Source organism: Arvicola amphibius, chromosome 2 (assembly GCF_903992535.2).
Source record: "Arvicola amphibius chromosome 2, mArvAmp1.2, whole genome shotgun sequence".
In the NCBI taxonomy this organism is placed as follows: domain Eukaryota; kingdom Metazoa; phylum Chordata; class Mammalia; order Rodentia; family Cricetidae; genus Arvicola; species Arvicola amphibius.
In genome coordinates this window covers 75,797,644-75,822,909 of record NC_052048.2, presented here as the reverse complement: position 1 = coordinate 75,822,909, position 25,266 = coordinate 75,797,644, and the positions used below count along the sequence as shown (strand labels likewise).

Sequence of the window (25,266 nt, the reverse complement as noted above, 5' to 3'; positions counted from 1 at the left end):
ACTAGTTCTTGTAGACCAGGCTGGCCTTGAACTCAAAGAGATCTGCCTGCCTCTGCCTCCCAAGTGCTGGGATTAAAGGCGTAAACCACTACTGCCTGGCTTTATCTTTTTTTTATTTTGAGACTCTGACAATGGTTGCTGCTTTGTTTTTGTTTTCTTCTTTTTTTTGGTTTTTTTTTTTCTTTTTTTTTGAGACAGGGTTTCTCTGTGTAGACCTGGAATTCACTCTGTAGAACAGGCTAGAAACTCAGAGATTCACCTACCTCTTTCTCCCAAGTGCTGGGATTAAAGGTGTGTGCCAACACTGCCTGGCTCTGTGTACTCATTCTTAATAACCTTTGCAGATTCACCTTAGACTTACAGGGTGCACAGTGAGATCCTGTAAAACCTCTGTTCCGCCTGTCCAGCTGCAACACTTTAGAGTTCCCTGAGCACTCACCAGCACTAGCGTAGGTGTGGCTCTATTAACTAACTTACATACTCATTTGAAGCGTGCCAGGTTTTCTGGTCATGGCCTTTCTGTTTTCTAGTACCCAGAGTGAGATCCCACACCCTGAAAGACTGCTAAGTGCTGTTTGATGGTGAACAGCTAACAGCACAAGAGTGGATTTTCCTTCTCTTAGCTGCAAATGGCTATGGAAATGTTTCCTCATACTGACGCTTGACAGTTGCTTCCGCGACCCCCAGTCTATTGTAGAAAACGCTGAGACATTGAAAACAGATGTTCCGAATTGTAGAGACTAACCTCAGTTAGGGGGCAGTGCCAGGGAACGTAGCCTGTTTTAGTCAAGCCTGTAGGACCCTCTTCCCTTATTTTTAAAGGGATGGAAAGGAACTTTTTTAGCAGAATCTTTTAAAAATAGAAACCCAGACTTGCTTGTTTTTAGGAAGATAGTGGCCTTTTTTCTCCCACCCTAGAAATTATGTGTGGCCACCTGGTACAGGCTGATAAAGATGGCCTTGTTCTCAGAACAAGGAGAAAGCTTACTTAGCAGGATGGGAGGGAGCAAAAGTCCTTACACCCGTCCAAAGCAGCTTCAAAAAGCCTACGCCCTTTAAAAGCTTACCCCACAGAGGAGATACAACTCCTCTCTCTACCTCGCTGTAACGGGGTCATTTAGAGACAGGGGTTCCAAACATTTTTGTATTATGCTGATTAAACCTTGCTTATTACAGTCTGGACCTCTCTGGGGGTCATAATCTGGGCACAACGAAGCCCATTCATGTGAGTCAATCTTTTGCTGTAACTGCAAGAATAAGGTGCAACCAAAAGGCTGGGCATTAGAAACCTGTAGAAAATAGCAGTCTTTGTTTTGGCTTTAGGATTGATTTTTTTGTTGTTTTTGTTTTTGTTTTTTATTTAATAACTCTTTGGTTAGAAGGAGTTTGAGACAGAGTCTCTCTACATGGTCCTGGCTGTCCTGGAACTCTCGGGGTAGACCAGGCTGTCCTTGAACTCACAGAGGTCATCCTGCCTCTATCTTCCAGGTACTGGCTTAAAGGTGTGTGCCATCACACCCGGCATAAATAACATTTAAATATTTTTTACTCACATTGGGCTGGCGAGATGGTTCGGCTAAGCCAGACAACCTGAGTTCAATCTCCAGGTCCTACATGGTGGGAAGACAGCACTGACTCCTGAAAGTGGCCCTCTGCCCTTCACCATGCCATGCACTGTTACATCCACCCACTCCACGATAGAGTAATCAGTTTTATTTTTTATTAGTTAAGGGAAAGATTAGCTAAAAGTACAAAACGGTAAAACAGCGATGTTGTTTATGAATAGTTTAGAATATGCAGAATGTTTGTTCCCTGCTGGCAGCTATCACCTGTGTACTAGCCACTCCCTGGTGCTGGGAGCACAAGCACAGCATAGCTCCTGCCTGATAGATCCAGAAAAGGGGAAATTGAGCAGTGCTTCATTTTAGTATAGCATCCAGGAAATGCTGACAATTTTGAGCCTACAGGATACTTAAATTGCTTTTGTTCTTCATCTGAGTGTTAGAAGTTGGCCTCTTAAATGGCAACCCTAAATAAAATTTTCTACTTAATCTGTGCATAGCTAGTAATCAGCCTCTCAAAGATCTTGCCTAGTCCGAGAAGCCAACTCCACCTACTAAGGTGATATTTCTAAAGTCGGTATATTTGAATCTGTAGAAATCTTCACACAGGGACTAGCAAGAATACTCAGTGAATGAAAGTGCTTAGGGTCCAAATCTATGTTCTGTCCCCAGAACCCATACTGGAAGAAAGAACCAGCTCCCCAAAGTTTCATAATGTGACTTCCATGTATGCATGGTGGTACGTGTTCTCACATTCACACAGTAAAGAAAAAAATCTCCACAAGTATTACTTCTGCTTCTGTAACCCTTTCTGATGAATACCATATGTATAAAGATAATGTTGCTTGTTTTCATACAGTACTGAACATTGAACCCAGGGCCTCATTTGTGTGAGGTATAGTCTACCAGTAATTAGTACCCCAGCCCATTATTTTATTTAGAAAAGCAAAACACTAGAATCGAGCTGGATGTCCAAATAGAAGAGTATGGTTAAAGCCTGGTGATGGTGGCGCATGTCTTTAATCCCAGCACTTGGGAAGCAGAAGCAGGCAGATCGCTGTGAGTTCGAGACCATTCTGGTCTACAAGAGCTATAGAGAAACCCTGCCTCGAAAAACAAAACAAAACAAACAAACAAAAAAAGCATGGTTAAGTACATTAGGAAACTTCATGCAACCAGAAATGTGATTGGAGCCAGGCATGGTGACGTACTCAGAAGGCAGAGGCAGGCAGATCTCTGAGTTTGAGACTAGCCTGGTCTACAGAGCAAGTTCTAGGACAGCCAGGGTTATACAGAGAAACCCTGTCTCAAAAAAACAGGGGAAAAGAATTGGTGATTGAAACTGGGCTTGGTAGTATAGACTATCTAAACCCAGCTCTCAGGAGGTGGAGGAAGGAGGCTCAGGATTCTAAGGCTAGCCTGGGCTGTATAAGGTAGTCTCAGTAACAAATAGAATAGTGGTCAGTTAGATGAAAACTTGGTAGCAATTGTTCATGTGTTCCTCTGATATCACCAAATGAACAGAGTTCTGGTGAAAATAAATCCATGCAGAAAATAAATCCCAGCACTTGGGAGGCACAGGTAAACAAATCTCTGTGAGTTCAAGGCCAGCCTGGTCTACAGAGTTTCAGTACAGCCAGGGCTACACACAGAGAACCCTGTCTCAAAAAACAAAAGCAAACAATAACAACAACCAAAAAGAAAGAAAAAGAGAGAAGAGAAATCCATAGAAGATTTTTGTAGTCTTGGGATAATACTTCATTGTGTAGCCCACACTGTCCTGCAGCTCATGATCCTTCTGCATCATCCTCCTGATGATAGGCCTGCACCGTTGTTCCTGGCAAAGTTCCAGTGTCGTGTAAAGTACTTACGTGAACCAAAGTACTGGAGAAGAGTATTTAAAACGGAAAATAGTTCCATTAATACTATGAGCTAGTGGCGATCATCCTTGCTCTGCCTCTATGGTTTTATATGATGTGTTGTTTTGCTTTCACTATTCTGGAAATTAGAGTACAGGTGGAAATCTGGGTTGAAAAGTTTGACGTTTGTGGACAAGTTTCAAATTTTTTGGGATGGGGACAAAAAAAAAATGGATCTATCTCATTACAGAAGGAGTACCTGCAGCTCCGGGAATTGAGGAAGCTCTGTTGGGGAAGCGAGGGTACCTGACGCCTAGCAGCGCCCAAGAGCATCTCTTTGCCATTTGGAAGAATGAAGGTGCTAGAGAAACAGCCTCTGTCTGTGGCCTTTGATTTCCTGATTCATTTCATTAGCCCACCCTCTTACTTCCTTAACCAAAGTTCTAATTAATGTAACTCTCACCTGAATCCATCCGTACGTCTGGGGCAGGCTTCAGGGCACATTGACTTAGAGCCGTAAAGGAGCAGGGCAGTCACACCCAGCACCAAGAAACTGATATACCCGAGTCCAGTCACTCCTACGCTGATACATTTCTGGAAGTTTCATTGTCATCTATTTTTAAATGCCAGTTTAAAAAAATGTTTTGAGGGGCTGGAGAGATGGCTTAGTGGTTAAGAGCACTGGTTGCTCTTCCAGAGGACCCGAGTTCAGTTCCCAGCACCTACATGGCACCTACAACTGTCTATAACTCTTAAGATCTGATACCCTCACACAGACATACATGCAGGCAAAACACCAATGCACATAAATAAAACTAAATAATGTTTTTTTTTAAAAAAAAGATGTTTTAGTTAGGCATGGTGATGCATACCTTTAGTCCTAGCCCTCAGGAGGCAGAGGCGGGTGGATCTCTGAGTTCCAGGCCAGCCTGGTCTACAGAGTGAGTTCTAAGACAGCTGAGGCTTCATACTGAGACCCTGTCTTGAACTCCATCTCAGCCCCAGAAAAAAATCTTTTAAATGTTCTATGGTAATTCATTTTGTGAATCAAGGAATGAACTCTTGTACATTTCAGTTCCCTGCAGAAAGGGAAATCTCTGTTCTCTTTTAAATCTGTATCAGTCTATGCAGGATACTCAAGCCCTTGCGTCCCTCTTCCGAGAGGGTGTTCTAGGACACTGCCTCTGGTCTGCTGAGTGCTCACAGACAAGCGTGGCGTTAACAGGTTATCAGAAATGAAAGAGTAGGCAAGTTAGCAAGATGCTGTCTGTGGCAGGTTTTATTTATTTTCTCCAAGCTGTTGGAGGTCCCCTGAAACTTAAAAATATGTCTTTGATCCAGTTTGCAGAAGACCCGCCTTGGCATACCCATGGAAAGGATGTTACATTTTTTTCCCTTGAGATTTTGAGACAGGGTTTCTCTATATGGCCCTGGTTGTCCTTGAACTTACTATGTAGACCAGGCTGGCCTCGAACTCAGGATTAAAGGCTACACTGCCCAGTTTATCTTTTGTTCTTAAAAGGCTAAACTTTATTTTGACCTGATTTGTTTTTTTTAATTTTGACTAATTTTGTCTAGAGTCCAAAGTAGCAAATATTTAATTATGTGTTACACATTCAAGAGAGTTATAACAATTTCATGTTCCTGCACAGCTCATTTCTTACTTACTTGTTGTCCCTGAGTGTCTTTTTGTCATCTAACTTGCACACAAGCTGTCATATACCCAGGTTGGGTTTGGTTAGTTTTTATGAAAAACTATTTTCTAACTACATATGATCCCTTACTATAGGTAGAGGCTGCTTGTTTGTTCCCAGTTGCCCATACCTGAAATAATCACTCAGAAACCAAATTATTTGCAACACTGTTTGGCCAATAGCTTAAGCGTATTTCTGGTTAATTCTTATATCTTACGTTAACCCATTTTTATTAATTTGTATATTACCACATGGCTGTGGCTTACTGGCAAGGTTCTGGCACATCTATCTCCAGCTATGGCTACATGGCTTCACTCTGACTCCACCTACTCTTTCTCTATATATATCTTTCAGCCTGGTTATATTCTGTTAAGCCATTGGCCAAAAGCAATTTCTTTATTCATTAACCAATAAAAGCAACACATATACAGAAGGACCTCCCACATCGCCATACCTTGAGGGGTTTTTTTTTTGTTAGTTTTGTTTTATTTATTTTATTTTATTTTCTCAGTGATATTTTTATATCTTTATACGTAGGCTTAAATAGTCTTGTTGGTTTCTATCTCAAATGCAGGATTCTTCCTGAATTACCTTTTTTCGGGATTGGATGATATTGGCATGGAGTCCAGTTTCAACCCTAGTATGTTCTTTCTAGATTTCATAGTTGTGCCGCCTTCCAGGTAATATGTTTGAACTTAACTTTGCATGAGAAGGGTGGGCAGAGGTATTGAGCAAGGACTGGAAAGGTTAGAGCACTGAGAAATCAAACTGTCAGCCCAAGGCTGCAGGTAGTGGCCTGAGCATTCTTTGTTATTTGGTTGTCCTAGACACGGATGGTTGGTTGAATTGGTTGTGTTGTGTTAATTCAGTAAATAGGTTAAGAGGCTGAAGAGTCTTATGTCACTCTGCAGGTATCGCCCCGTCAACCGCCTGGGGGACCAGATGTTTACTAACGGCCAGACGGTGAACTTGCAAGCTGTCATGAAGGATGCAGTTTTGATTCGGAAACTTCTGGCATTGATGGCCCAAGAACAGAAGCTGCCCTGTGAGGTGACAGAGCTCACCACAGACAAGGTCAGGGCTGCCTCAGTGCTGATATGATAGGCTTGGTTACTGATTGGTGTGATAAGAACTACACACTTGGTTCTAACCCTTTGCAGGCACAGAACCTATGGCTGTGCAAGATGTTAATTCAGTGGACAGCACCCATGGTGGGCAGTATGATTGTTGGGACAAACACAGGCCTGATTCTAGATAAATCTAGGTGTAGTTTAGGTTCTGTATCCAATGACAGTGCCATGATTTCGTCCGTCGCTTTGATTTCTTGGGACTCATCTCCACTATAAAGTGTATGTAGTTTATGGTGAGGTTTCACACCTAGGATGCTCTAAGGCAAGCAGTCTTCCCTTGGGCTTTAAGAATATGTGTTTTAGGCTCAATAAGGACTTCAGCAATGCAACCAGGACAATATAGAATGGGTTTTCTAGAATAAGACTGTTCCTATTGACATTTCCTTACCCCTTTCATTATTCTGGATCTTATACTAACTCTATAGTGAACATAAAGCTGAATTGGGTACTTAGAATACTTACTAAAGTCACTCTCAGCCCCGAAATGCAGTCAGGATGCAAATAGAAATGGCCTTCTCCAGCTTTGGAGAGACAGCCTCTCAGACTCCCTGCCAGCTACTCAGACAGTTCTGCTATTAGACAGTGACATCACAAATTGACACCACTGCCCCATGGGCACTTAGCTTTGCATGGCTCCTTGAAACTTTCTCTGGTTCTGCTGAAGTTTACTTCAGTCAGTATAGGCGTGCTTTTAACAGGTTTTAGTGTAAGAGAGTTTCCATCTACAGACCCTGGTCCAGTACGGGAAACAAAAGACCATAACATAACCAAATCCAGTGACTAGAACTAGGAATTTTATTTTAATGTCCCTTCAGAGTAGAGATAAACTTTTTTGTAATAACAGGGCTTGATCTCTGTAGAAGAACCAGTGCCATCTTGATTCTTAAACCAATTTCCCTTTGATTAATTAGACATATTCTTGTCCTTTTCCCAGTTTGTATTCCCATAGCAGTGCTCTCCCGGGAGCAGTTCCTAGGGACTAGAAGCCAGTGGACAAGATCTTGTTCATTTCAACAGTAATCATGTGGCTTCGAATCAGCAAATGCTATATAGGCCATGGGTTCAGCTCTACATGCCTCTGCCATCATGCACATGATGAAAGAGACCATAATGTTGCCTGCAGAACTACATGTACCCTCCTAGATGATTCCTTTATTCCTTGGTTGTGGGGGCAAACCCAAATTATCACCATGACATTATAATCATGGATCATCACCTGCCCTTAACCTTGATACACTGATAGGTTTTTTTCTCTCATTTAAAGTACAGTGGAGGACATGTAACACCTAGGCCAGTTGTAGCCAAATTTGACCAGTAGGTGGTGCTCTAAGACACCCTAGGATCTCTATACTTTTCTTTCCTGAGCAGATAACAGAAGCAGAAGAGACAGGACTAGGGATAGAAATATTTTTAAGTGATTAGATAAGTATGTAAGCTTGAGGATCAGCCCACAACTTAATCTAACCCACTTTAGGACTTATAGACATACAGTACTATATGGGAAGCCTTTTTTTCTTTTTAAGAAATTATTTGACCTACATTAAAATAATAGTAATGCTATTATTGTTATTATTTATTATTATTTGGAGATAGCATCTCATGTACCCCATGCTACCTTTAAGTCACTGTATAGCCAAGACTGACCTTAGACTTCACTCCTCCTGCTGCCACGTGCTGGAATTACAAGTGTGTCCCATCACACAGTTTCTGTGGTGCTGGGCTGGAGCTCCTGCATGTCAGCATCCCACCTGCATTTGTATAAATTCACCGAATCACGCTTTCCTAAACCTTTAACTAAAGAGGCAACTCCACATGAAACTCGCTTGTCTGGTAGATGCCTCAGAAGTGGAGTGCCCAAGGGAAGGGCTGCTAAGGCTCTCTTTATTTTGGTGCACAGGGCATTAGGAAGCTTAAGATAGGAGCCTACACACACATTTTTTTAAAAAAATCTTAGTTTAGTTTTGGTTTTTGAGACAGGATTTCCTATGTAGTCCAGGAGGGTCTCAATACACTCCTGCCTCAGCTTCTCGGGTGCGTAGCGCAGTGTTGCTCTGCTTATGAATTCTGAGTTCACTTTACTACTAAAAGAGACAGGCTGATAGGTATATAATGGGGCTGATGTGTACTGATACATATGACAAGTTTAGTTCATCATCTGTCAGCTTCAAAGGCTAAACTCCAGTTTTAGCATTGCCGAAAATGCTAAAAAGGCCAATCTCTTTTTTTTTTTAATCAGAACTAGGTTGAGTAAAAACAAGTTTTTCTCTAATTCCTTGGATTTGTCTTCCCAGGAAAATGACTCTTCAGTTGCTATCGACCGATCCTTTTTAAGTACGCTTCCAGGCCAGTCTCTCACAGATAAGCTTTACAACATTTGGATTCGCCTTCAGAGCCACGTCAATATTGTATTTGACAGTGAGATGGACAAATTAATGCTGGAGAAGTACCCTGGCATAAGACAGGTGAGCAGGGAACTGGAAAAGTACCCTGGCATAAGACAGGTGAGCAGGGAACTGGAGAAATACCCTGGCATAAGACAGGTGAGCAGGGAACTGGAAAAGTACCCTGGCATAAGACAGGTGAGTAGGGAATTAGATTCGCATCACAAGTTGGTGAGGGTCCATAATACATAGCTTACAACTGGTCTACGTCCCTAGCTCCCATCCACACGTTTATAAATGCACATTATACACACTGCCACAGAAGCAAGAAAATAGTAAACATAGTGGAATTATCTAGTGTTCTGTCACTGTCACTTCTTTTGCTCCTAACAGATCCTTGAGAAGAAGGAAGGCCTGTTCCGGAAGCACATGATGGGAAAGCGAGTCGACTATGCTGCCCGTTCGGTCATTTGCCCAGATATGTACATCAACACCAATGAGATTGGGATTCCCTTGGTGTGTTGTTGGGGAGAGGCTCATATTGCTGGTGGTAGCTGGGAGGTAGTTGGTGTGCCATAGAGGTCTGGGGGCAGAGTTTGCTGGTCGATCATAGCTGCAGTGGGGAGAGCGTCTAGTGCTTCACATGTGGGGAGGAACCTGTAGGGAAGGAACTTGAGGTGCATAACAGTGTTGCTATCCTTTTAGAAGACTTTTACCCGAGGTTATTCCACATCTGTATCTGTATCTTATTCTTGTCAGTCTTAACCTAGTTTCTAAACCTTCCATGTCCAGCTGAGTCCATGGTGGGAAAAGGAGAGGGCAATGGGCTTTCAATCCCATGTGGGTGTCTGACCGTGGACAGTAGACAAGCCCTCAGAAGGGCAACATGTGTGTGTCACCTGTCCCTCCCAGTTCCGGGGTGAGTGGCTCGCCTGTCCACCCATTTGCTCCCTTGGCCAGCTTCCTTTTCTCACTTCCCCACCAGTTAAAGCCTTGGTGCTCATTAGCAGCAACTCTCCGGCAGACTTCCTCCGTAATGGGCCTCGAGGTCAATAATTTGAAGATGGTTTAATTCCCTCTGTGCAGAGTTTCATTTCCTTACACGCCACCCTGCATCTCTTGGGGAAGTTGCTAATGAGCAGAGCTAAAGTGTTGTGATTCTCCAGCACATTTTGGCTTCCTGGGCAAGAGCCTGCTGTGTCAAGAAGAGGTAGAGAAGGCTCTACCCTGTTCATTGGCTCCCAGGAACTACAGGTCCTTGCAGCAGAAAGCTGGACTCTATACCAAAGAAAGGCATTGTGAAAGCTAACTGTATTCTTAGGTGTGAAGCCCTAGGAGGAAAGGCCTAGGCATGTTCGTTTTCTTCTCAGACAGAATGTAGAGGCCACCCTAGCTTTGACCTCAGTGCCTAATGTGTCTGGTTTATTTGCTAATGGCTTGTATCCTGAGGAAAGATTCTAATGCTGTTCACCCTACTAGCCCCTTCTCTTCCGGTTCTCAGAGTAGTGGAGGCCAGGGGTTGTTACAGGATAACTAGGAAGAACAGAGTGGGTAAAACTGCAGCTCTCCTCCCCTCCCCCACAGGGAGATAAGGAGCTAAAGCCTGGCAGGAAACCACACACCAGATTAGTGTCTCCTAAAGCTCTGGGCCAAGTGGTGACCAAACAGTAGACAAGTCCATTAGCACAAAGTTAAAGAGGTGGGAGCATGGCAGGGCTCCTACACTGCTCTTGCACAAGACCTGGGGTGTTAACTTCCTGAACTCCAAAGTCTTTGATGCACTTGTGTATATGTTGAAGTATCAGATAAATAAAAAATCAGTGGTTCAGAAACTCACTTAACTGTAGAGAACTCACCTGTTTTAGAGCAGGATTCAGTCTAGTGTTGACAGAAGAACTCTTTAATGTTCTCGGGTCTCAGAATTGCAAATCCATTTCTCTCAAATGCCACTGACTGATGCTACGCCTGGGCTCAGCACAAGTACCCTTAGCAGTTAGTGATGCCTGCTGAGATGTGGAGGGGTACGGTGGCTCTCAAGCAAGTGCCCCATACCACTCCTTTGTTGACCCTGATTTTATTGGCAAATCAGGAAGTTTCAGCGTGCGTTTAAGAAACTAATGCATCATTTACTCAGTCTGTTCCCTTAAGGGAACAAGCAAAGCACAATGGTTCCACAAAGGAGACAGGCGCCATTCTGCCTACCAAAAGCCTTGGCTAAGCGGATGGTCCCTACAGTTCGTTAGTTCTGTATTCCTGGAACCTTTGTCTGCCCATCTTGAATTTTAACATGCAATCCTGTTTCTAGGTATTTGCCACAAAACTGACCTACCCTCAGCCAGTTACCCCCTGGAACGTGCAGGAACTGAGACAAGCAGTCATTAATGGACCCAACGTGCACCCAGGAGCCTCCATGGTCATCAATGAGGATGGCAGTCGCACAGCCCTGAGCGCAGTGGATGCTACACAGCGAGAAGCTGTGGCCAAACAGCTCTTGACACCAGCCACAGGGGCTCCTAAGCCCCACGGGACAAAAATTGTGAGTGAATGAAGGTTTAGTCAGGACTGATTAGTTCCTTCTGGTTCCTGCATGCTACCTTTGCAAAGGGCTACTTGAAAGGTGGTACTCATCAGGAGCAGCTTCACTGGAGCTAGGGAGAAATACAATTTGAACTCAGACCTCATACAGAATTAGCATTTCTGAGATTGGCTGTTTGTAATAATGGGTACAAACTTGACAAAGTTCTCACCTGCCTAGAAGGAACTTTGGAAGAGCAGAAACACTCTGGGCTTGGCATGGTGACCATTGGTCCCTATTGCTGTTCGGTGCTGGCAGCAGCACTATAGGCCGGTCCTCTTGCTTTCCTTGTTTTTGTAGTTCCACTCCATCAGAAAAGCAACACTGCTTGAATTAAATTCTACTCTATGCCATTTTGCTTTGGTGATAGGGACACCATTCAGACCGATAGATAGGTCAAGATACCAATTTTGTTCTTTGTTACGTTGGTACATTGTCAGGTTTTTTGCTCGGAACTATGTGAGGGATTTGAGAAGCAGCGAGGTTTGTTTCACTTAACTTTGATGAATCCAGGCAAATGTAGAATAATCTCCCTGTTCTCTTAAACAGTTGCAGTGAGGAGAAAGGTTTCAAGAGTGCATGATGAGGGGTCATTAGAACTGAGGTCCCACTGTGCGCTCAGGTTTTGCAGGGATTGCCAATAAATATCTGCTGTAAGCCAGAAGTGAGCCCTCGGGGCTGCCAGGGAATCAAGGCCTAGTACCACGACAATGCCCTGGGGGCTGCTGAGAGGAGAGGAATGTGAAGCTATAGTTTCCATCAGGAGAGAAGAGGGTGGGCCTCAAGGAAAGAGACCATTTTTAGCCCTTCTAGATTTGAGATGACTGTGGAGAAAATAAGGGTCCATCTGTCAACAGTAGAAGTGTGAGGCTTAGATGGGAGAGACCATGGAATTAAGAAAAAGCTGTCAGAACATTAAACCCATTGAGCAGAGTACATTGACGAGAGAAGAGGAGGTCCCCTGGGAATGTGAGCTGGGGAGCAGCAGGGAAGTTAGGGAGCGATGAGACTGGACTTGATGGGTTTGTGTCTGCTCTTGTTTCTTGTATGTAGTTATGAAGTTCTTTAGGGTGAAGCCAAAGTCACCTGTAAGCATAGAGGGAGACAGATTTCAGAGCCCTCGGGCTGAGGAAATAGGCAGTAAGTAGCTAGGGACATTGGAAAAGCCAGTCAGAAACAGTCTGACAATATGGGGGTGTAAGGGTAATGCGGAGGCACTAGGGTGCTTTCTTCAGGTGACCTGGTTACTTCTGTGGGCTCAGGTGGGGCTGGGCAAACAGTAGGACAGGAGCTCCACTGAGGGAGGATGCTCAGCTGCAGTGTGCTAGGGATCGCATGGTGCCAGTGAGAGATTCCTTGAATAGCAGTGACGGTGAATTAGGGTGGCTCAGTTGATTATCTTCCTACTTGGGCTCAAACCCTTACCAAGGTCATGAGGCCTCCTGTGGTCTTTGCTTTCTCCACTGGTCCCACCTTTCAACCCAAACTGTTTGATGCTCTCTGCAGCTGGCTCCATCTCCTTTCAGGCTTTGCATATGCTTGGGGCTCTGCCCTCCGTATGACTCCATGGCTGATTTCTGCTGTTCCTTCAAGTCTCAGCCCAACCAAGATCATAGTAAATATCTCAACTTTAATTGGTCTTACAGACTATTGTGACTACTCAGCTCTAACTACGTAGTGTAAAAAGCAAGTGTAGACAAATGAATGTGTTTGCGAAAATATTTATTTATAAACCAGGAAGCCATGCTGCAGATGGTATTCTTTAGGTACCTACCTGATGTGTTCCCCAGCACACAGTCTGTACCCTTATCCCTTTCCCTGCTTCTTGCTCTCACCACGTTTTATTATCCCTGTGTGTGTGTGCCCATCTCTCTTGTGTTTTGAGTTCCCCATTCCTGTGCAAAGACAGGAAAAGACTTTGAAAGAAAAGTGGTCCTCCCATCAGGTCCTGCAACTTGGGATGGCAAGTTTCATGTCAAAATGTCAATAATGCTATGTAAATATAGGATACTTCGACTTCTGTATTCATGCACTTCTAATTTGTCATTTGAAAGAGTTTGGGCATTTACTACACAGAGCTCAGGACAGAAGGCCTGGGAGAGGTGACGAGAGGCGACTCAGAAGGAGACTAAGGATTAATTTACAGGTTAGATGAGGGGGGAAGGGTTGCGGAAAGGTCATTTTCCATGTGACAGAGGTAACCCTGTCCTTTCCCCTGGGCCTCATCAAGAAGGAAGTGGTCAGGATAACGTAGGCTTGTTTTTCTGCCTGGCAGCTACCCTAAGCAGCCTCTGGCCCCATGCCTGCTTTTGCAAACTCTGACCCAAGCTCTAGGGCACACTAATTTTCACCATCGTGTTTATTTAGTGACAAGAGAAAGGAAAGGCCTTGGTTTGGGTTGGCAAGGGGAGTGCCCTGTGCTCCAGGTTTTTGTTTGGCTTGGCCACTGTCTGCAGACTGGCCTACATCTCTTCCCAGCTGCAGTGAAGTTGCTTGTGCTGGATTCGCTAGACTCAGATCCTAGGCGCAGCCTGTGTTTTTGAGAGTGAACCACAGATCTGGCCAACTTTTCCCTTGAGACGCTAAGGAAAGAAAACCTCAGGCTGTGACGCACTGAGCCAGCCAGTGCCTTGAGCAGAGATGCTCATGGGAATCCCCAGAGGTCAGGTCTCCTTGGAAACACAGGCAGGACACAGTGGTGTGGGCACAGAAAGGTTGGATTCCTTGGGAAGTGAAAACACGGGCCCTGTGCTCCTCTGACGGAACTTGAGCAGAACTGACAAGGTCTATGGGAAGGAGGGAAGAAGTAAATCTCTTCACAGCCCGAAGACCAGCTTACAGGCCAGCTTCTCAGTGTGCCCTCAGACACACGGCAACAGCAGGATACTAGAGCTGTTTCCTCCCACCTCCCAACTGCTGTGGCCCAGAGGGGACCTGAGGAAGAGAGACGGTTACCAAGGGTCCATGTCCTCTGGGGCACTTGATGTAGTTGTTTTCAAAAGTGTCATTTGGGTTTTAAATCAGCTTTGAGAGAACGGTGTTCTGTCAAAGGAGCACAGCGGAGTGGGTTTGAAGGGGGAAGTCTGATCAGTGTTTGTCTAGATGGGGAAAATTACTTGTGCTTTTTATTCTTTAAAGTTTGTATCTTCTATTTTTTCCCTTCAGTGAGCATATCACTTGTGCAGTTTTTCCTGCTTTCTTATTAAATTTATTTACTGGAGAGGAAGTAAGGGGACACGCATGCCATGGTTTGTGTGTAGAATCAGAAGACAGCTCTCAGGAGCTGGTGCTCTCTCCACCATGTGAATCCCAGGGATTGAAGTCAGGCCACCAGGCTCGGTGGGAAGTGTCTTTATCTAACACTGAGTCATCTCTGGCAGGCAGAGCAGGAGGACCATAATTTTGAAGCCAACTTTGGCAGCACAGCAAGTCCCTATTTACAAAAAAAAATCCATTTGCAGAAGTAGTATGTATTCTGATATGAACAATACTACGACCTGTCACTGTGATGGTTCAGACATTACTGTGTGCCTTACTCCCCTTCCTTTTGAGTCCATGCCCCAGGGGCCTAGCAGTGAGGCACTGATCACCTTTTCCCATATGCAGCTGCCCTAGACACAGTCGGGCTGATTTCCTGTCTCCTTACATGCTGCAGTTTATTTTATTTTTTTTTTCTTTGCGTTAATGCGTCTTTCATCATCACACTCAGACTAGTATTGATTTAACTTAGCATCTGTTATCACTGTGTAGCATTCTGTGATGAGCATACCCTGGGATTTACTGCTGCTTCTGTGGGACGGTTGGGGTATTTCTACTTCTTTCCTACTGTACACAGGGTGGCACAAACATACCTTCTTTTTGCTTACCTTGATGCTTTCTCCCTCCTGAAAGGCTAAAAGGAAATGGTTTGAATGTTGTAAGGGGTATTTTCAGATCGTTTTCCCCAAAGATTATGACAGTTTTTAGTTTTTATATTTGTTTTGAATTTTTGAAGTACAAAATGTTTTTGGGGTCACTGAACTCACCAAGCCATGTCTTCCGAGTCTTGGATATTCTGTGAGAAGCTGGACTAATGACTGCTAAACTATGGGATTCTTGTGTGACCTTGAGAGGATTTGGGAAACCTGTCGAGCTCTTTGAAATCCATGGAGGCATGCAGTCTTGGGGACTTTTTATCTGTTTCTCTGTTAACTCTGAGAAAGGAGCTTAGGGCTCTGCTCAGCTGTGCATTTTGGATAAGGTGATGTCTGATCCTTACACCTCTGAGCAGAGGGGCCCACTGAGAATTTCTCAGAGTTTCTAGAGCTTTTCTGCAGATCAAAAACTCCCCTTTCATCTAGTTGACTAGAGCACGAGGCCTACAGAGCTGACCCAAGTGAGTGTGGTAAGCCGTTGGAGGGACGGTGATACTGCAGACGTTCCCTCTGTCACTCGTCTACTCGTCCTGTGTACCCAGGTGTGCCGGCACGTGAAGAATGGGGACATTCTCCTACTGAACCGACAGCCTACCTTGCACAGACCCTCCATCCAGGCCCACCGTGCCCACATTCTGCCCGAAGAAAAGGTCCTACGCCTTCACTATGCCAACTGCAAAGCCTACAATGCTGACTTTGATGGAGACGAGATGAACGCCCACTTCCCACAGAGTGAGTTAGGCCGAGCTGAAGCCTATGTCCTGGCCTGCACTGATCAGCAGTATCTTGTTCCCAAGGTAAGTCTGACCTTGAGACCACGTCATGGTCGTCACCAGCATGACTTGGCGTGCTGAGTCTGGATCTTGGCTGGTGGATAGCTCCAGGACAGGAGTGTGTGGTACAGGAGGTTCTAGGTTCTTCACAGTGTGTTTTTCAGCTCTTAGTGCCTAACATCAGTGAAACATTTTTGTTTTGTTGTGACTTAAAATGTTAGGATAAAACCTGGGACAGTCTCACAGCAGACTTCTGGTCCTCTGACTCTCAGCCGTCCCAGGGAGCCAGATTCAGTAGCTGAATTAATAGCATTTAGTTCCAGACTTGTCTGCATTCTCTGACTTACTAGTTTAGCAAGCATTTAGCATGCAAAATATGAAGACCCACAGAAGATTGATCCTGTAGTTATGAGGAGCCTAAGGTTGCATATTTTTCTTGTTTGGTTAGTCTTGTTTATTTTTATAATTTTTTTTTGTTGAAATATAATTACATCACTTCCTCCCTCCAGCCTCTTCCATACTCCTTTCTCAAATTTATGGCTTCTTTCTATTTAGTTATTATTGTGTGTGTGTATTTAAGTGCATAAATATTAACTGTATGCAAAACAAAATGAACTGAACAGGTTATATTCAATATGATTTCAGGGTGTTGCACTTGGTATTGGATAACTAATTAAGGGACTTATTCCTAGGCAAGACTATTTCTCCCACTCTCAGCATTCTTTAGTTCACTGTCTTTGTCTTGGGTTTGGGCCCTACAAGATTTTCCCCTTCCGTGATCGTATGTGTGGTGGTTATTATTGTTCGGGTCTTGTTTAGGCAGCCGTATTGTTGAGGTATCCTGGGTAAAGCGTATCATTTTTAGGAGACACAGTCTCACAGCAGGCTTTTGGTGCTCTGGCTTTCACAGTCTCTCGATCCTCTCTTTTTTTTTTGGTTTTTCGAGACAGGGTTTCTCTGTGGCTTTGGAGCCTGTCCTGGAGCTAGCTCTTGTAGACCAGGCTGGTCTCGAACTCACAGAGATCCGCCTGCCTCTGCCTTCCGAGTGCTGGGATTAAAGGCGCCACCACCACCCGGCTCGATCCTCTCTTTTGTCATGTTTCCTGTGTCTTAGATGCAATAATTGTGTTATAGGTTATACACCCACCACACATAGACACACACACACACACACACAGAGAGAGTTATATCTCAGTTGGGCGAGGTACTAGGTTAGCTGTTCTCTTCATTTTGAGCAGTTGTAGTTTTCTGTGATGAGGGGTGAGAGGGTGTATGTATAAGTATTTGGAATACAGTTAGAAATTAGCTAATTTAGTAAAATGTCAATGATACTCGCTTCTATAACCTTCCTAGGCTCAGGTAGTTATCTTGGTTTCTAGTACCAGGCATGATTTTCTTTCTCTTAAGCAGGCTGTAAGTCCAGTGAGACAGCTGTGAGTTACTGCTAAGACTTGAGTGCTGTTATTGCACAGATACCTACTGTGCTGGTCCTTGTTGTGGTTCATGGGCATCAAAGCTGAGGAGGGCTAGAGGTTGCTTCCTTCCCTTGGCAGCTCGCATAGTACCTTCTATGAAAACTAGTCCTCAGGAAGGAGGCTTTTGGGTCAAATCTAGTTTGGATCCTCTAAATTCTGTGGCTGAAGGACATGATGTCTCAGCAATAGGGACTTGACTTCTGGGAGGTAGTCAGGGGCATTAACAGTAGCTTGTATTTGAGAGCACATCTCTTGGATTCCCCTGACCAACAGCTCAAAAGGGAGTTATTCATTCATTACTGGTTTTTGCTTAATAGTCCATGGCTCAAGGGGAACATTATGTGTGTGTATACATACACATTTACTTAAATGTATCATATGTAATTTTAGATAAATAAAAATAGTATGATTCCCAATGGCTTTTTCATATATCTTTAGTGTTTTCTTTCCTCCTTCCTCCCTCTCTTTCCTGCTATATTGACCTCATTTTCCCATCTCTGAGCCTGTTTTAAGAGGCAGCTTAATCCCAGGAGTCCAGATGAGATTCCCCAACAATTCATGAAGGCATCTCTTTGAATTCCTTCTGTTTCCTGCCATGGTTATTCCTCCTGGGCAGCATGATGTGGTCAGAGTTGTCCAAGTGAACGTATGGGAAGGATATAATGTTCTCCTATTGCTCCTTATCCCCGATGTGTTCACTTCATGCCAGGGGTCTGAAGTTAGTGAGTGCTTAAGGGAGGAGCAGAGCAAAGAAAGCCAGACTGAGGAGAAAGGCTGAGTATTTTCCAGGCTCGATTTTGTCTTTTCCACCTATTCAAAGGACTGAGGCCTTTTCAGAATGTACAGTTTCTTGGCACTGATATATAGCATTCATTTGGAGTGTGGTGGGATCTGAAGAGACTAGAAATAGCAAAGGAAACCACAGGTACCATTTACAAGTGTGCATTCCATGCCAGACACTGCAGAGTGCTGTGCACGCTTCTTTCCCACTGTTGACAGTCCTCAGAGGTAAGTACTACTAACGTCTACACTTTACATGTGAGGAAGGTCACTGACGTCAGAGGAGGACAAGGAGCTCCCAGGTCCCTGTGTTGGCTCTGCTACAGAGAGGGAAACATGAACGCAGGGAATGCTAGAAGCTGCCCAGCATTGTCTGCCCCTTATCTCTTCTCCCCCATCAGCATTCTGTTACCCTAATATATCACTGTAGCTTACCTGGTACCAGTTGGTGCTTACCTTTGCTTTTTCTGCCCACATTTATAGGCCATTGATTAGCAGAAAGCCTAAATACAGGAACGAGTTCTGAGCCCACTAGACCACTCAGAAATTAGAAAAGATAATTTGCTAATGTGAAAATTGGCTCTTTACTTTTTCATGTAATAACAGTAGTGAAAGAATAAATACAGCAGTAGTAGCTGTCAGAGTGTAGTAGCATGACGCGATCATGTACCAGGCCCTGGACACTGGTCAGTACATGATGTCTCTCTCAGCAATTTACAAACATTTTCCTATGCAGGCTTCACAGCAGTCTTAGAAATAGGTGCCATTTTCAGGTGAAGAAACAGGAGAAATAGTTGCCATCAGTGTCGAGGTCAAGACTCAGATCTCTAAGTCCTTAGCCTCACTTGATGGCTGGGGCTGGGCTTGGGCCTAGGTATGGACACCAGGGACTGTTTGAGCCCATTCACCAAAGGTGGACACTATCAGCAAGTGGCAAGTGAGGTGGTGACCGTGACCTGAGTTTTGTGTCCATGGGGAGTTGGGGCACCCTGAGGTCTTGAGACTAGTGAGCTTGCATGGGCTAGTCCACAGAGCAGTCGGAGGCTTCCTTTTTGTGATGTGCCCTGCAAAGGACCGGCTTGTTTGCCTGCATATGAACCTCTGCGTGTGCCCCGTGTCTTGGGTTTTAGGTTCAGCTTATGCTTAAGGGCGATAAGCAGAATCCAAATACATTTTTTTAAAAAAATTGTTTTTAACACCAAAAACCAAACCTAGGACCCTGCTTATGCTACTCATGCATTCTTCTGCTGAGCTGTGTCCCCAGCCCCACTGAGCTGTGTCCCCAGCTCTTGAATTAAAGGAACCTTGGGGGTGGCCTACAAGTGCTCTTCACTTTCAAACAGCTTGTTTTGTCAGTATAGTTAAGATTTTGATCAATTTTATTTAGTCTTTAGTATAAATATCGAGAGGGAAATCCTTATTTTACTTACGGTTGTAAAAGTACAGCATCATTAATGGTAAAGTAATAATAATCAGGGTTGCTTTAGCTAAACAGAAAGCCCACTGCTTTAGGACTCTTTCTTTTTTAGGACTTTTCTTTTTTTCTTTGATCATTTTCCTTCCTTTCATTTACATTTCACAGTGTGCATTGCTTCATTTTTTCCTGTGTCTTCTTTGCCTAACTGTGGGACCAAGTTAAAGTCCCTTCACTGTTGGCTGTTCTCTGTACTAAGTAGAGTTTGTGTTGTCCTCTTAATTAAAAGTTCAGATGAATAGAACTTTAATTTTAAAAAAAAAGAAAGAAAAGAACCTAATTTTTCATTTATCTGTTTGAATAATATTCCCCTTCTGTTTCCTTTGTTTTCCAAGGGCCAAAGCTTTGTGGAAATTTCTTGACAAAACTTAAGATGCAGTTTCCTGACTTCTACTTAACTATAAAATTCAAGATATAAAACACACTATTTTCTTAGCATACTGACCAAAGATATTAATATTAGTGTCATCTTGCTGGAATGTTAGATAGTAGCAGCACTGACAGTTTTCTGGGGCTTTAATTCAGAATTGTGTTTTCCAACCCTAAAAAGTTTTTTAGGAAATTCAAAATTATAAGTAGGTCCTTAATAATCAAATTAATTAGCATTTTTCCCTAGAGTCCATGATTAATGCATTGAAAACAATTTAGCTCTTTAAGGAATTTTCTAGTCCTGGAAAAATCTAGATAGAAAAAAAGGCACCAGGTATGTCATATAAGTAATTATTGCTTTTCCTAAAGAGTGAAAATTCTATAATATCTTCTCCAAGAGACTGGGATAGATCAATACATAATCCTGGCTTGGATTTTTCCTCTAAGAAAAACAAGATCATTTTTGGATTAAGATGTTCTTTAAAAAAACAGGAACAAAAATTAAAACTAAAAAAAATCAATAATACAAAATATAACAAAACAAAAGCACACACAAAAATTCATGCAGTCTGTTTTGTATTGGCCAACTACTTCTGGACAAGGGTTGGCCCTGGAGTGCAGTGGATTTACCCAGTGTCACTAGGGAAGATTGTTTTTATTTATGTCAGTAACTCAAAGCCTTCATTAGAAGGGCTGCACGGTCCATCTGTCCTGCCGTGTGTTTATGGCACCTCTTGTTAGCCCATCTCTAATGACTGAGTTTTCATAGACCCGTCGTTACAGTGTTTAGACCATTTGACAGGAATCCTCGTAGTCTTTGAATTAGTACGTGTGTTCGCATTCCAGCTCTTCCAACAACTGTGTTGTGAGGTCCCAAGCCAAGCCCTTGGTTATGAAACATGGCCATAATATGACAGTCAGCTGATAATGTTCTTTGAGCTCTAGTATCAGTTTTTCCTCAGATTCCTGTAAACATTGAAAAGTTTTCAGAAACTACTTACAGAATATCAGTCAGTGTGCTATTTTTACTTCCGTTTGCCTATGTTGCCATGAACACAGACCTGGCAGATAAGGTCCAGGAGACTGGGGATTGCAACAACAGAAAATGTCAAATGAATTTAATGTGCCCTCTGAACCTGGGGTTTTAATAAAATCCCGTGTTTTGGCCTTAGGTAGGTAGTACCTTCGTGAGAACTTACCTAAAGCACATGCTGTATTCTGAAGACACACTAGTCAAGGACATTCTTTCTCAGTGTAGTCGAATACATCAAGACCCTCTCAGGAATCCTGAGCCCAGGCTGTGGTGGCACGCACCTTTAGTCACAGCACCCAGGAGACAGAGTCAGGCAGATCTCTGCATTCAAGACCAGCCTTGTCTACTTAATGAGTTCCAGACAGCCAGAGGCACATATGAGACCCTGTCTCAAAAAGACCAAATCATTCCTAGGACTTCAGCTGCAGCGCTTCTCCAGAGAGATGGGGTCTGGCCACCCCTCCCCAGTCTTTAAATGGCCCATTCTGTGCTGCTCTTCTGTGACATTTAAAACACTTTGTGGTCATGCACTCGTCTCAGCATTTGTTTACTCTCTGGCTTTTCCTGAAATAGTCTGATGATCTGCCTAATGCCTAGGCATACAGTAGGCTCTCAATATTTGTTAAATGGATGACTGATTTACAGAAGAACAAGGCCAGAAATGTGTGAAAATGCAAAAGCATAAAACCAAACTACAAAAAACAAGAACACGACTGAGAGCAGCCAGACCAAACTTCTGCATAAAGGCCAGAAATCTACTGAGTAACCAGAACCAGATGGTCATAGGAAAAGGACGGCTTGTGGAACTAAATGAGCTTGAAATACTTTTGCCATAAGACAGTAGGCGGCTGGCAAAAGTTGAGGCGAGTGTAACTCCTGGCCATGTGATTGTGAGGCCTGTTTCTAAGGGAGAGCATGGGGTGGATAGTCTAACCTTTATACGAAAGCTCTTGATCAAAGTGGCTTCCAAGAACATGGTTACAAATTGAAGACTTTGACTTGAAGTTTGGCTTTGTTTTTTCTCTTTGATTTGCAGGATGGCCAGCCATTGGCAGGACTGATTCAAGATCACATGGTTTCAGGTGCAAACATGACCATTCGGGGATGCTTTTTCACCCGGGAGCAGTACATGGAGCTGGTGTACCGGGGACTCACAGACAAAGTGGGACGTGTGAAGCTCTTTCCTCCTGCCATCATGAAGCCCTACCCACTGTGGACAGGGAAGCAGGTAATTGGGAGAAAGCAGCCAGTGTATATTTTAAAAGGAAATAAGCCACTCATATAACAGTTTCAGTTCGAAGAGATCCTAGAGCAGAGACAACAAAGTCTCTAATCGTTGAACAGTCTGACCTTCCCTTTGCGTGGGGCTCCACGGTTTAGGAAAACTCAAAGGTGATTCTACTAAGAACAGGTTGCATGGTTCCTGTATTGGTTTTAACATGAAGTTGGTGTCCCCTAATTCAGATGCAATGCAAATGCCAATGGTGTTACAGTTCTAGTATTAAGGTTCATTGAGAAATAACCAAAGGCTTTGCTGAGTTCATTGACACCTGATTTTTTTAGTGTTTAAATCCATCTTTCTCTCTTTAACAGATGATAATGCTGAGACTAATGTTAAATTACATGTTCAGGGTTATTAGAGGAAGAATTGGAATTCAAACTCGGGATTTTTAATGCCCAAAACAAACATATAATAGTATACATGGAAATCAAATGATGAAATACACTACGGTATATTCTTCTACTGTTGCCTGGGCCTCCAAGTTCAGCTTCAAGGATCAACTTCTAGAGTCTTAACTCTTTACCCATAAAAAGTGGATTTAAAAAAAAAATCTCTGTGGCCTCTTCCAGGTCTATAATTCTTTAAGTCTGTGAACGTGTCTTGGTTTTTGTTTTTTTGTTTTTCTTTTCAAGACAGGGTTTCTCTGTGTAACCCTGGCTGTCCTAGAACTCACTTTGTAGACCAGGCTAGCCTCAAGCTTAGAGATCCACCTACCTCAGCCTCCCCAGTGCTGGGATTTAAGATGTGCGCCACCACTGCCAGCTTAGTCTATAAAAGTCTTAAACACCATGATTATTTTATGAATGATTATGTATCCATTTTGTTGCTGTAACAAAGCCCTTTATATGAGGAACAGTTTATTGTAGCTCAGTTTCAGAGCTTTCAGTTTTGGTCACTTGACTCTGTTGCTTCCAGACCTTTGTTTGGTGAATCAGAATGTTAAGGTAGGAAACACGTGGTATAGCAGAGGGGCAAGAGACAGAAAAAGAACCAAGATTCAGAAGCATGGAAGAGAAGGCCCTTTGGGGCCGTGCTCCATGCCTTCTACTCTATACCTTCTACTTTAGCCCAGATTCAGTAAACTCCTCAGTGGATTAGCCCATTTGATGGAGTTAGCTCTTTCAAGGTGCAGCCATCTCTCAGTAGTCCCTCCAGCTGGGGTCAGAGCCTTCACCACAAGGGGAGTTTTGAAAGAATAGTTCATATCTAAATCATTGCAGCTGTTGAATTTGGCTTGCCAATATTTTGTTTAGAATGGCTATTACTTTTCTCATTGCTGTAACTGAATACCTGACATGGCAGGAAAGGTTGGTGCCTGGGACTTGAGTCAACTGTCACATTGCTTGCACAGTCAAGAAGCATGGAGACATGAACACTGGTGCTCAGCTCACCCATGGGTGGTGCCTCCCACATTCAGGAGTGGGTCTCTTCAATTAAACTTTCCTAGAAATACACAGACACACCCAGAGTTGTGTTCCTATGGTGATTCTAAATCCTGCCAAGTTGAGAATTAAGATTCACCATTGCAAATCACAAATTTGTTTTACTCTATTGTTTGTGTGTGTGTGTCACTCATGTGGAAGTTGGAGGACAACTTTTTTTTCTTTTTTTAATTGATTTTGTTAAGCTATACATTTTTCTCTGCTCCCGTTCCTTCCTCTCCCCTCCCCTTACACCCTCTCCCATGGTCTCCATGCTCCCAATTTACTCAGGATATCTTGTCTTAGAAAAAGACACGGAAAGTAGAAAACTTTCCATGTATATTAGATCCATGTATGTCTCTCTTAGGGTCCTCTTTGTTGTCTAGGTTCTCTGGGATTGTGATTTGTAGGCTGGTTTTTCTTTGCTTTATGTCTAAAAGCCACTTATGAGGGAATACATATGATGCTTGTCTTTCTGGGTCTGAGTTACCTCACTCAGTATGATGTTTTCTAGACCCATCCATTTGCCTGCAAATCTCAAGATGTCATTGTTTTCTTTTTCTGCTGTGTAGTACTCCATTGTGTAAATGTACCACATTTTCCTTATCCAGTCTTTGGTCGAAGAGCATTTAGGTTATTTCCAGGTTCTGGCTATGATAAACAATGCTGCTATTAACATAGTTGAGCACATGTCCTTGTGGTAATATTAAGCATCTTTTGGGTATATACCCAAAAGTGGTATTGTTGGGTCTTGAGGAAGGTTGTTTTCTAGTTTTCTGAGAAATCACCATACTGATATCCAAAGGGGCTGTACCAGTTTGCACCCCCACCAGCAATGCAGAAGTGTTCCCTTTACCCCACATCCTCTCCAGCATAAGTTGTCATTAGTGTTTTTGATCTTGGCCATTCTTACCAGTGTAAGATGGAATCTCCGACTTGTTTTGATTTGCATTTCTTTTATGGCTAAGGATGTTGAACATTTCCTTAAGTGCAGAGGACAACTTTTAAGAATTAATTCTAGAATATTGCTCTCACCCTACAAAGAAATTCTGTTATCTATTAGTGAACATTAGTGATCAGCCCCACTTCCTCCCCCAACTCCTAGTCTCTATGACTTTGCCTAATTTGTGCATTTCATCTAAATCTACAGTAAGGCTTTGTGACATGCTTCTTTGATTTAATATAATGTTCTGAAGGCTAACATGTATTACTCTCTGTTTTCGTGGCTGAAGAACATTCTGTCCTGTAGACATACTACATTTTGTTTATTCATTTTCAGTTGAGAATGGATATTTAGGGTTGTTTCCACTTGGATATTACAAGTAAAGCTGCCATGAACTCTTCTACCTGCCCCCCTTGTAAGCATGTGTTTTCAGTTTTTTGCAGAACTAGAATTTGAATCATACTATAATTCTGTATGTATGCTATAGTAATAGAGTTATATTGTAATTCTGTAATTTTTTGAGAAACATAGTTTATATTTGTCCCAGCAATGTCGATAGATTAGACAAATGTCTTTTAGACAAATGTCTGTTCAAGTTATT

At 43.2% G+C, this 25,266-nt stretch overlaps 1 protein-coding gene across 1 annotated transcript in view; it reads left to right on the top strand.

Annotated features, from left to right (window-relative positions):
• Polr1a (RNA polymerase I subunit A) overlaps positions 1-25,266 on the top strand; it is a 64,195-nt gene that overhangs the window by 9,007 nt on the left and 29,922 nt on the right. The window contains exons 7-14 of the mRNA XM_038319962.1: positions 3,672-3,779; positions 5,690-5,795; positions 6,027-6,189; positions 8,537-8,707; positions 9,020-9,142; positions 10,932-11,162; positions 15,658-15,912; positions 22,056-22,247. Of these exons, the coding sequence (XP_038175890.1) occupies positions 3,672-3,779; positions 5,690-5,795; positions 6,027-6,189; positions 8,537-8,707; positions 9,020-9,142; positions 10,932-11,162; positions 15,658-15,912; positions 22,056-22,247 (1,349 nt within the window). The remainder of the gene's footprint in view (positions 1-3,671; positions 3,780-5,689; positions 5,796-6,026; positions 6,190-8,536; positions 8,708-9,019; positions 9,143-10,931; positions 11,163-15,657; positions 15,913-22,055; positions 22,248-25,266) is intronic.